A 13,527-nucleotide genomic window follows, 5' to 3' on the forward strand; every position below is an offset into this window, starting at 1 on the left:
ATAAAATGATTACCTTCCTGAAGAATCAGTGCCTAGGTAGCAATATCAAACACTTGAGCTGTATAAGTAGATTTCATGACCCAGATTCTTCAGAAAAAGTATCACATGACATAGTGAATATGAAGCAAGGATAAACCACAATCTTTTCAAGTATGAAAGATCCTGAATGATGTGTCTAAGATGTTGGGATTTTCCTATGGTCCTTTAACTCATTGGAATGATAATTCTTCATCATAAGGACAGCACTGTAAAAGGCAACAATAACTATTCTCATGAAAAGTTACTGTGAAAGGAATGAAAAGAGTATGAGGGGGCAGAAGGAGAAAATACTGGGGAAGGAGGAGGTTGACAAGAGGAGAACTGAACCATCTAATAGCTGTAGCTGGTTGCCTCCATATTACATGCAACAATAGCACTAGCAAAAATGGTAAGGAAAAAAATAGAAGCAGTAAAGCCCTGTGTTCAATATTTTACTTTGTAGGTAGCCTAAATTCAGTGCCAAATAAATTCTTTAAGTATATATTCACATGGGAAGACCACATGCAATCTTCTTGTGTGTAAACATCCAATGATGATGGAGAATCTACTGTACACTTGCGGATTATTAGAATTATGACTTTTAGTTCTGTAGTTAAAAATGGGAAGTTGACCTATTCCGTAGATTACTTGAGGGAGGCAACCAGTCTAGACAGAACATCATTCCTGTTGTTTTTAGTTGTTTACAGAGCAGTAAAATCCACAGATTGAATTTTGTTTTTGAAGACTCGGAAAGATTTATAAGGATTATAAGGATTCCAAATGAACCCGCTGTATATGCAGTTAAACAATGAATTGGACTGTATTTTCTGTGTTCCCAGACTAACAGCTACTAAGCCGGAATTATCAGGTCTTTTGGTGCCTGGTTAGAGCTTGTTTTCAAAAGAGGTGGTTCAGGCATCCATCCACTGTAGATGCCAGTTTCCATAAGTCTGCCTCTTTATTGCACACCGTTAACAGTATTATATTTCAGTCACTTAGATGATCACAAATACTCTGCCTTATATACATTACTTTAACACTTGTGAAGTGTACTACGTGTCCTCTTGCAGTTGTAGGCTTTGTTTTTTTTATCTTGCATTCATATTTTGTTTTGAACAATCCAAGAAGGAAGAAAGTGGGGAAGGGAACAATGTTAGTGGTACAATCTACATTTTCTGGTTTTATCTTATCTGTTTAGTCACAGTTCTGAATGTCATGCTATTTCCTTAAAGTCATGTTTGCTAATAAACAATGTGTTCAGTTACAGTTATATGTTCTGTTAGGCCTTGGCCTTTATGCTTGGGATATAAGCTTCTTTCTTTTGTTTATTCATACATATTTGAATTTATTTTCAGTGAGGTTTTCTTTTTCAAAAAAGGAAATGCAAATAATTCAATACTTGTCTTAAGTATTCCTTTTAGTAGGTCTGACTCCCCAAACCATTTTTGGTCTGTGGTAAATCAGTGCAATACCCCATTGTATAAACTGACAAGATATAAATAGTAATTATGTTTCTGCAGCACACTGGTTGAATTGTTACAATTGAAACAATATTTCACATGCTGTACCTCACTGATGCCAAGATAAATTCTAGAAAACATATTGCAACTACTAAATTCCTTGCCATTAACATGTCTGTTTTGAATATTTGAGTGATTGAAGTTAGAAAACACAAATTTTAAATTGTATTTTCAGGTTATAATGGTTGTGTTGCCTTTTGTCTTTTAGAAATGAAAAATTTAAGGGTCATAATTCTACAACATTTTTCATTTCTCTAGTGTTTTACTTTTCATCCTGCTTTAAAAAGAAATCTTCAGAAATGGGGGGAAAAAAAAAAGCCTGTTAAGTGATTGAATGTAGTAATAATCTTATTTGGAGAAACCAACAGCACCTTCAGATTTTTTACTTTAAAAAATATGTGCATCAGAAAAAATTGGCAGCAGTTATAAATCCACAGTCGAAAGAAATATGTGCTAGACCATTAATATAAAATGCAAAATATTAGGCGAGAAAGAACTAATAATGGGCTTTCGCTGGAAATGCAGATGTCAGCTGTGGATGCCTTGATTGTCAATAATAATGCTAAACATAGGGTAGAATATCAGCCTGTGCTTTATTCTTTATTCTTCTCTCAAAATCATTAAAGCTAAGACAGTTGTGACATAAGTTCTGTTATGGCTCAATAAGTGAAGATGTGTATGGAACGTATATGCATGTATGTACTGAATTATTCATGTTTAAGGTACTGCTTTGGGGAATCAAATGGAATGTGCTTTGCTGGCAGTTAGACTTCAAACCATATCTCATGGAAGAAGAGAATAAATATGCTTAATTTATCCTAAACCAAGCTAGTTATCAAGCTAGTGTACATAGACCCAGACAGTTGTTTATTATAGTTGCATCTGGCAGAAGCCAGGTAACTATCAGTTTCTTTTAGAGAGTGTTTTTATGGGATTTAGCATACACTTGCATACCCCGCTTTATCTGTGCCACGTCAATCTAAGTAAAAGACTTTCCATAGTATATTTAAGACTTGCCAGATTTCCTGAGCTGTGGCCACAAGGCCTGCCTTGGAGGTAGGGGGAAGGGAGACTTAAAATTGGAGGATGACAGTGGCTCCTCAGAGGTGCTTTTCCCCTTTCCAAAAGAGAGGGGCCTGAGCTGGGCATGCAACAGGGTTCCTGTTATCTTGTGAAACCCATCTCAGCAGTTCCTGCTGCCTTACTTTTATTTAATGACCTGAGATTTGTATCACTCACGAGCCTTCGCAGCCAAATGGAGCTGTGAAGCTACAGTTTGGCCACCTCTGATGTACCTGAACAGCACAGGCTGACACTGGACCAAACTTTCTCTCTCAGCATCCATCCTGAAGAATCCTGTTGGGACTGAGATTTTTTTTTTTCCTTTTAGCTCATTTCATCAAATAAACTGCCTTTTTTATTTTTATCTTTTTATTTTTAAAATTTTTTGGACAGTAGATACTAAATGAGCTGTAGACTGTGTCTCTTAGTATATTTAAACATATTTCTTTTGTGGTACACTAGGTTCTTGCGTGACTTACTGTGTATGAGTTCAGTTAGTGAGCTCATCTGAACTATAGTAAGTTCAAATTTTGAAGAGTTCAATGCTCTATAGATTTGAAAGCTGTCAGGCTTAAAATCTATTTCATTAGAGATTTCATTTTACATTTTGAGTATTTGTGGAGGATTGTGTTTAAAATCAAAACTGTATTTTTTAAATGTCACATCTGCTGCTTTATGCTGTGAGCTCTTAGTACAATGCACGAAGTTTCAACAGGTGAAGAAAATTCAGCTAATCTAGCAAAAGATGTTGTTTCAACAGATGACTGTTCTCTCTTGAGGCTTGTCTAAATGATATTTTGCTTTAGAAGAAGTTTTAATTACTGTAAGTGAGAGAGGAGTTTTACTTTCTAGCATAGCTAATAAAAACATGCTCCCTGTTAATTGTGTTTTACCCTATGCTAACTAACTTACTGTGGGACAAAAATGTGTAGAAAAGGAGTTACCACCTAACACACTGAAAAATCTTCAGTAATTGTGCCTTTAGGCAGTGTTGACCCTCATCCTTCTCAAAAGAGAGAAAGCTTGCATATTGAAATAAAATCTCAAATATCTCAGTGTTTAATAATATGTCTATATTGCCTAAATACTTGTGTTCAATGCCTCGAGTTAGATTATAAATGCATTGTAGTCTGTTAGTGGATGACTTATAAATGGGTGCTTTACATACTAAATAATCTCTTCCTGTTTGTGTTAATTTCTGAAAATTATTTATTGCAGCCTACATTACCCTCCTACTTTTTTGTTAAAAACTAGGATTTTGCTGCTTGAAGGTTTTAGATCTGTCTGACATAAATATATCCTGTATTAGCAACACTTTTTGTAATTATGGCCAGTTTCTAGAAAAGAAGCTTCTAAAAACTACAAAGAGAAAGCCCCCTCCCCCAATATTGTTTCTATTCAATATGTCCTTGATTTAAATTCAAAGTTATGCTAATTTTCTTACTGCTACCATCCTGTGCTTTTGGGAGAATGAAATACTCTTTAACTTTTTAGTTTACTTGACTGATGAAGAATTTGCTTGGCAGCATTATCTGTATTTTCCCATCCCATATAATCTTATGTCAGCCTAGCTCTGACCTTTATATGATGGAACCTAGTGGTAATATACCCTTCTGCTTAACAAGCTTTGAAATAAAAATATATGATTGGCAGAGCTGCAGGAAATAATTAGTTCAGAGCAGAAGTGAAAAATGAAAGGGTTATTTAAGGGAAAAGAAAGTGAATAGACTACTTTGTGGAGTATATAAGGTTGTCTGAGCTTTTATTTTAACTATTAAAGGATTGAAATAAATTTGTCACTATACTAAAACACATTTGAATGAATCACTGTAAAGAAGCTCTCTAAATATCTTTACTGTTTATTGTAGGTTCAAGTATTTGAAACATTAATTAGTTCATTTACTCTTTCAGAACTACACATAAAATGTGGCCACGTGGGAAAGCTAGTTTAGGAAAGAGAGTATGTGCACTAGGTTTTGCTCAAACTTAATTAAGGTACAGTTTATGGTATTCTTCAAAATAATAAAAAAAAAAGTATGAATGTTTCCCAGGAAAGAATTACACAGTCTTCCAGTGGTTATTACAGAGGTCAAGATGGTGGGATTTTCTGTACTTTAATTAGAAATACAAAACAAGACAAAATCAATCACTTTATAGATGAGTTCTCAAGTATGCTGTACATGGAGGCAGAAAGAATAAATTAATGTCTGGAACTGTATTTGCAGCATTTAAAATTCTCTGGATCTTGCAGCCATGTTCTGTGAAGGATGAATAAAGAATGTGCTGCTCTCCTGCTTCTCGTATTTTTCCATATTCTAATTTTCCATTCATTTAAAATATATTTTTTATTAATAACAGCTTCAACATATGCAAGGAAGGCAAAGATGGAGCTGTGCAGCCTGGCTTGACCGTCCTGCCGCTGAAGTGTCAGATGCAAGACGTTAACAACCAAATACATTTTTTTTCTTTTTCACATGCACAGATTAGTGATCAGAGCTCAGGATAGGAGGCATTTCACCTGTTTTAGTCCTGGCTTTGTACAGGATGTGCCTCCCTGGCAGGTGATGGTGGCTGTGCTGCCTCTCCTGGGGTAGATCCAAGCTGACTCGTGTAGGGAAGTGGTTGCAAGTTATTCCAAGCAGTGTGGTATAGAAATGATGAACAGTTCTTCGAACTGTTACAAGGAAAAATTGAGGACCTTTGATAGAGGTCTAGTAGGGACTTACTGCTAAGAAAGGAATCCAAGAGAAACTTAATGCCCTTCTGGGAATACGAAACGTGGAAGAGTCTGGAGAGAGGCAGTGTTATCAGTGGGGGGATTGATAAATGTGGGAAGAACTTGATTAAACTCATGTTAATCTAAAATTAGCTCTTGGTTTTTCTCTGTTCAGAAATTCTTCAGGATGTCATTTTGCCATTTAATTACTTCACGTCCTTTTTGATTGACCAGTTCTGATCCGCTTTGATCCATGCTGAGGATTGGGGCTTTTTTCTTTTTAGATACTGTCCATTTCTCCTCTAGTTGTGTTTTATTTAGGAAATACCTGATCACTGGTTCTCCTGCTCATCTGTACAGCTGCCATTTACGATGAGAACCATGGCTGGAGGTATAACTGCTGCAGTGCCAGGATCCTGTGTTCGTTGCTTCTAACTTTTGAAAAATTCTGTAATTGAAGCTGAAGCTTTGTGGGCTTATTCTCTGTGGACCATGAAAGGGAGGGTTTTTCCAAGTTATTTCTGTGTGTGAAAGAGGTGGCAAAATGAGGGATGATCTCATTGAAATAAGTTCTGCTGCTATATTGTGCTTGAGACAATGCTAATGTATGAGTTTGGTGCCTCATTGCTCTAAAAGTGGCACACCGTATTGACTCGAACTTTAAAATTTATGTATTGCCTGTTGCTCACTTTCACTTAATGATATCTGCAGTGTGTTCTCATCACTATCTAATGCTCAAAATGTAATAAACTCCATTATGGGTAATTATTAATGTGACAAATGTCTGTTTTGAACATTTGTATTGATCTGGTGCAATGCACCAAATGTATAAAGAACAATGTAAAGTCAGTGATTTATTTCAGATCTTGAAAGGTCAGTATACTACTGAGAATTAGAGAAAAACTTTTACTACTTTTTTTGTGGCTGCATCATAACATACTTTGTGGGTTTTTGCTGCCACTGTTTATTGGAAAATTTTCCAACTACAGCTAAATCTTTTTCTCTTCTATAACAGAAAAGCTAAGATTTACATAACTAATACTTCTTTCAAAGCATGAATATATTGCATTGGTAGCAGTGGGTTTGCTTAGCTCTGTAAATTTCATTGTTATGTTGACATTAAAAATATTATGAACAAAATAAGCTAAATCACTTCAGAGGTAAACTGTGTAGAAAAGAAGTATGTGGTTGCTGTATCCAAAGCTGCAATTAAGTAATATTTAACTTTAAACTATTTAGCTGAATTTTAAAAGGTATTTAGCTCTTATATGCTTGAATACAAATTATAGACTTCTCTTTTTCTATGAACTTTTGTTTGATTAAACCTCTTTTAACCTGAGACAAATGCTTGAAAACTAAATATTTAGCAAAAAACCTATATATTAATGATTTGATAGTATTTTGTATATCTGTATATTTATAAACACTTTGTAAGGAAAACATCAGATTTGTTCAAATAATTTGGTAAGTATTTGTTTAAATACTTTTTTTTTTTTTAATTTGGCAGGGACAGCCAGTTGGAGATTGTGATTTTAATGTTCGACTTGCATGTATAGAAAAAGAGATTATATTTCCACGGCATGAAAAGATGAAGACTGGTCTTATTGACAAAGCGCAGGAGCCATTCAGTGTTCGAAACAAACCATTTTTTGACATATACACTGCAAGAAAGGTAAACTTGATTTTAGTTACTGTTTATGTTGTGGTGCTGAAGGCAGTAATGCAGTGCTGAGTAAGTTTTCCCTTAACTTTTTTTTTAGCTTTAAGCAAATTTCTCTGCAAAGCAAGTGTTCAGCAATCCTTGGCTGGGCTTTTGTAGTTGGAATTACTATTTTCCCTTATTTAAAAACTGCTGTGGCAAAGCCTAGTTTTGTCATGTTAGGTGATGACATAGAAAGTTAATAACTTAAGTCTGAAATGTCTCTGTGCTCTTGGGAATGTCTGAGAACTATTTTGTTTACACTATCCTTCTTCATAGACAAGAATATAATTTTCTTTTTGCTTCCAGCCCTGATTTGGCCATAGTATAAGAATCATGAACTGTGTTTGAACTCCCAGTTTGTGTTCAGCAATGATTACTAAGAACCCATGGTAGTTAAAGTCTCCACATTTTACTTATTAATATACTGCCCGAGGTCGTCTTAAGTAAAGTCTATGGCTTATAAATATATTAGTTCCTATCTCTCATTGTGAACTCTTTCCTTCGGTATAGAAATATCCTAACATTGTGTAAAATATTTTTATTCTCTTCTGTGAATTAAATGACCCATGGGTAATACTTCCTTCTAGAGTAACCAGTTTTCTTTTGGCGCTGCTGTTAGTAGTCCCATGTCTCATCAACATAAAACAATGAACTTCAAATTGTCTCCTTCCATTTGCTTTTGTCATTTCCTTGAGCATGTAGCAGGTAATGAGTCTTGCCCCAAGAGGAGTAATAATGGAATTTTTGACTAACCAGGTGGTGGCTGAAAACTAAATAACAGGATAAAGTTAGGCTCCAAAAAAGCCTGGCAGAGAGTAGGAGTCTTGGGAAAGTCTAAGTCATGAAAAATTTTATCAGGTGGTTATACAGATAAAGCACCATTTTGATCACTTCTTTTTATTTGTATTGTTGCATTTTTGGATTGTCAAGTTTGTATATTGTCTAACTAAGGTAGTATGACAAAATCATGAATTGAAAGTAAATTTTCATAGGGAAAAAGGCTGTTTGTCTAGAACACATTGTTTTGAGCTTGGAATTAAAAGAAACTAGAACAGAAGGAACCAATAGCTTAAAAAACTGCTTTCTTACGTAAATTTATTGTTGCTTGAAGTGTTCTGAGGTTCCAGACTATTTAACATGATTTAAAATCATAGGAAAAACAAATGCTCAGAAGCTTTCCTAGAAAAATCTGTAGGCGAAACACATCTATAAGCAAATCTCCTGCTAGTTATGTCAAATCAGTCTGTGACCTGCGTTCTGGATAAATTATGAGCTTTAAGATAAAAGGTCAAATTTTATGGAAATACATTTTTCCTTTTGTTGTAGTCTGAGATTATAAAAGAAAAAATATTAATCAGTGTGCTTTTTCACCATGTTTTTATATCAATCCCAGGAAATAATGGGTTCAGATTCAGAGGAAACTGTCCTGTAGTTTTTTTCCTTCTTTAGGCTATTCAGAAAATAATGAGAAGGATGGGTTTTATCTGATGAGGAACAACTAACTTCTTTTCAAGCTGAGTTTTGCAGCTTTTCAACCAATATAAATTGGATCCACTGTTTAAGTATAGAGGCATTCTGTCCTCTCACATAAAAGTCCTGAACTCTGTTCTTAAGATCTGTGGTATCTCTCTTAAGAAACCTGAAACCATTCTTAGAAGATTTGAACCATCTTTTTGTATTTATGCTGTGGCCTTAAAAATAGTTTGAAGAATTAGTTACTGTCATATCTAAACATTTTCTTGCTGGATCCTAGCTCCTCCTCAATTCAGTTTCTTTTACAAGCGGTAGTTAAGTTTAGTTGCTTAAAATCCAAGGTTCATTCCTGCTGCTGCCAAGTTATGGTCTTCCCCTAGTAATTCAGGTGTAATGGTGGCCTTAGAGCTTTTTTTTTTTTTTTTTAATCTTGTAAGCCTAATTTTTATGGTAATGTCAGGTTGTTCCATCCCCCACTTTCAAATCCCTTTAAAATCCAGGGTAATAGGCAAAGAGATTCCATCAGGCAATGGAACAAGGTAATAAGTAAGAAGGATGTAGGCTTCATTAGCTGTGCCTGCTTTTATTGGGGACAGATTTTTCTAGGCAGATCAAAACAGCTTTTGTAGCTTTTTCCCGAAGAGAATTTGATAGGGTCTCCCCATGTTTTAAAAATATGTACTGTGGGGGCAGGGGTAATTTCAAAGATTAACTGTAACCTTGTTAAGGCTTATTTTGTAGGGAGATTCAGAAGAGCTGAATTAAGATCCTGTCTTGGATTATCTTCTAGTGTACCATTCTTGAAAATAGAGGCAGTTTAGGCTTGCTTTAGCCTTTTAGAGTGCTAATTGGTGTTTCTGAATTGCCGTAGAGAAGATTCTTTATACAGTTCCTGTAGGAAGTACTGAAGGTGGTTAAACCTTTATTAATACCCTGATACTCCCAAGCAGAGGAATATGGTATGTTGTCATCCTTTGGAAGCAAGGTTTTGATATATTTCCCTTTTGTTTCCTTTTAGTCCCAAGAAAATAATGAAAAAATATTAGTAAAAAATTAAATATTTTTAAAAAGAAATCCTTGTTTCCCCAGAATTATTTGAAATTTCCACATATATTCCTCTCCAAAATGGAGGGGGGGGAAAAAAAGAAGAAAAAGAAGAAATCCAGAAATGCTATTGACATGCATTCTTTGAATCCTTGTTCCCAAACAGTTACAGTGATAGAGATTCAGTTGAAAAAGAGAGCAAAAACTATACTGGAAACAAAGGTAATTGCCTATTCAAGTAGATGAGATCCAACAATCAAATTATGTTAGTATGTATATACATCTCTATATTATGGGTCATCCTGGAGAAATAAGAACAGGGTGAAACACAATACCTTAAATTCAACAAGATGAAGATGTTGAAACTTCCTTTTTTCCCCCAGATTCGGTACTGATGGTGATCTCTTGTGCTTCTCTTGAAGATGCAGTAATGAAACAGAGAGAGAACAGCAGAGTCTCACTAAGGACTCTTCCAGTGGGAAGAAAACACTTGAGAGACTGAGGCATCTTTAGCTGGCTGAGAAATTCTTACAACATAACTGCAGACCAAGTTAGCCTGCCTATGTGCATATAGTCCACTTTTTGGGAAACCCAAACCAGTTAATGATGGAAAAAATGAGAAACTACAATAATACAGTGAAAGGGTCCTATTTTCCACTTCATTCTTTTTGTTCTTCTTACTGTAAGAATAGATGATAGTTAACAACAAGAAATAGTTTTAATTCGAAACAACAGACATGGAAGAGCAGCAGCTTCTGGCTATAGGCCACTTCCTTTGTTGGACTATAAAGACTCCGGTAACTCATACTGGATTTTGAGCTCTTCTGATATGGGAGATTTAAAACTGGTTTGCTATGAGAGATCATAAACATATGAAACATATTTTCATCTTTCTCCTATATCATGGCCTGTCACTCTTCATTTTCTTTTTCTTAGAGTATTTATAAGTTGTGTGTGTGTATTCCAAATACCTGATTTTGTAGCACACTGAAAGCTCTTAGACTGTCTCCTTAGAAGACTTCAATTTGAGGGTTCTAGTAGATGTAGACCAAAATGGTTGTTACAGTAATCTGGATCTAAAAGATATGTACTGTCATCTAAAATCTGTTCAGGACGCGAGGCAACGGGCACAACCTGAAACACAGACAATTCCATCTGAACATGAGGAAATACTTTTTCACTGTGAGGGTGACAGAGCACTGGAACAGGTTGCCCAGAGAGGTTGTGGAGTCTCCTTCTCTGGAGATATTCAAAACCCGCCTGGACGCGATCCTGTACAATGTGCTGTAGGTGACCTTGCTTGAGCAGGGAGGTTGGACTAGATGATCTCCAGAGGTCCCTTCCAACCTCAACCATTCTGTGATTCTGTGAAAATGAGGGACCAGCATTTCTGTTGTTTACACTTTCAGCTGTTGACATGTAAGGGGAGCTGCAGTTTAACACTAAAAATTTCTAAAGGTAGATATCTTCAGTAGTGTTGATTGTCTATGCTCCCTGTATAGTCAGTGGAACCCTTGAGACAGTGGCCACCAGTACCAGTCACCCCAAGGTAAACAGCTGTTTTCTGGTCACGGTGCCAGTGACCGTACTGATGACATTTTTATTGACTATTATGGGAGTTTAGCCATATAGTACATGTATAAATACCTGAACTTAATCTTTGGCCAAAGCCTGCTTTTAATATCATGCATGCATTAAGGCTGTTTCAAGCCTAGTTATACATGTGGGAGCTGCAGAGTTTTAGGTTTTTCTTATCAGTGAATTTTCTGCTAAAACAGATCAAGAAGAGTGAAATAATTCCAGAATAATGAATTTTCTTTGAAAAATATTCTATTCGTTTGTTAGCAGAAGGACAGATGCCATTTTCTAAAATAGTGAAGGTTAAAAACCATTAATTTGGCAAAACTTTTTGATAGAGCTAAGAACAAAACAACCCCAATAATCTTATTTTACTTGCAAAAAGAATCACATACTTGCCTAAGCAGACACCAGCATGAAATTGTTATTTAATAAGAATTTTGTTTTAAACCTTTTCTTTTATCTAACAATACCTGGGCATAAACATATCAAAATTTGCAGGGCAAAAGAGTAGCTTTATCAAAAAGAAAAGAAATTAACATACCAAATAATTCAGCTTAAAGAAGATAGGTGTCTCAAAAAAGAATAGGATTTAAGTGTTAATTCAGATAACAGGTTTTTGTTAACAAGCTGCTAATTAATTCTATAATGAATTTTTGTGTGCTGTGAGGAATTATTACAGTGACTGTTTCTGTCAGAAGTAGAACAATATATTAGTATGCATTGCTAATGACATTTTTTATCAATGTGACCGATAATCATTGTTCTTTTTTAGTGTGATGGAATAGTAAGGAAATTAAAGAACTGTTTCAGTCTCTGTGCCAGAAAACATAAAAACAATGTATGCAAAGTTCAAAAAGGGTAAAAAAGGCTAAATGCTTATTTTAAATGAAATTGTTAACTGTTGACATTCATTAAGAGTTGGTTGGTGTCAGGATGTAAAGTTCAAAATTCAGCAAAGTATACTTTGTATTGTAGATCTGTCAGAATTGGTACAACTCAGAATGAGTTGCCAGCAGATGAGTATTGAAATGATCCTCTGAGAATCTGAAGCAAGTACTGGGCACATCTTTCTGAAGTTGTGTTCCCAAAACCTAGGAGATGAAAATCAACTGCTCAACTGCTTTCTTTTTTCCGTCTAAATAAAATTTCTTAGTTGTCCATATCATTTCCAATATATTGGATTTTAACATTTCCAGCTGTGGCATTTTTCAAAGTCAACAATGAAATAATGCCATTTACTATTCTTTCTCTTTCTTTCTCAAACCTCATAAACTCTTTAAGACCATGACTGTCTTATTAACCATCAGTAAAGCATCAAATATGTTGGGTTTTTTTTTTGCTATTTAAAAAAAAATTGACTGTATCTGTGACTTGCTTTTTGTGTGTGTATCCATTTTAACTTTCCTTATCTCAATGTATTTTGGCTGTGAGAGGAAAAAAGTGTTATATAGCACTAGAATGTGTTTCAAAATAGATTTATAATTGCTTTTGATATTGATGATTAGACAATATTTTTTTTATCCTTGTCTTTGCTACCAAATTTGGTTAAAGTGTGAATTATGGAAAGAAGCATTTTTTTTCTGGTGAATTTTCTTCATTTTTGTGAAGAACATTATTGTATGCAGCAGCCAGAAATACACAGAGAAAACAGGGGAGGCAGTCTTCAGAGCAAGAGCAAACTTCAATGGTATTTTTCTCTTCTTTTAATTATTTCAATCCACTTGTGTTTTACCCACTCTATATTAGATCAGATATGGTAAGAAAATAAAGCAAAGAGGAGTCATATCCTGAGTTTTAATGAACTGGATATTTTGAAAGATTTTTTTTTCCACCAAAATCCCTAGTTTTTTTTCTTTTAATAGGCCTCCTTTGCTCAGTTATCTTCCCCCCCCCCCCCCCCCCCAATAAAGTAACATTTCACTGCTGGTTTAAATGTAATAGTCCCTCGTTCCAAGGGTCCTGTTTCCTCTGACTGTGATTTCTGCTGCTTTTCTGAGGGATGAATATACCGTTGAAACAGATACAGTGGTGACATACAGTTTAAGAGAGCAGGGCATCTGAGAATGTGAGGCATGGATGTTTCTTTGTTACTTACCTCAAACTTTTAAAAATAATATTTGAAGATACCAGTGAGGCTGCAGTACTGGATAAAACTTCAAGGACATTGTAATTTGCATTTACTATGTTGCAAGTGCAGTTCAGTGAGCAAATTCGCATCCTCATGTGTTACCACCAGCTTAAAAACATTTTTAAGTTAAGACTATCTTTTAATTTATTGGGATATTTTGGGTGTGGGTAGTGTTTTGATTTTTTTTTTTCTTTTGTCAGTGAGCAGGGCAAACTAAAGCTTTCTGCATTTTGGATTTGAAATAAGGTAAACTTAAAATGACTGTTCTCTAGTGAAACATGTT

At 35.1% G+C, this 13,527-nt stretch overlaps 1 protein-coding gene across 1 annotated transcript in view; it reads left to right on the top strand.

Moving 5' to 3' along the window:
- RNGTT (RNA guanylyltransferase and 5'-phosphatase) overlaps positions 1–13,527 on the top strand; it is a 197,704-nt gene that overhangs the window by 74,434 nt on the left and 109,743 nt on the right. Inside the window, exon 11 of the mRNA XM_067294005.1 lies at positions 6,824–6,988. Within this exon, the coding sequence (XP_067150106.1) occupies positions 6,824–6,988 (165 nt within the window). The remainder of the gene's footprint in view (positions 1–6,823; positions 6,989–13,527) is intronic.

Source organism: Apteryx mantelli, chromosome 3, assembly GCF_036417845.1.
Source record: "Apteryx mantelli isolate bAptMan1 chromosome 3, bAptMan1.hap1, whole genome shotgun sequence".
NCBI lineage: Eukaryota > Metazoa > Chordata > Aves > Apterygiformes > Apterygidae > Apteryx > Apteryx mantelli.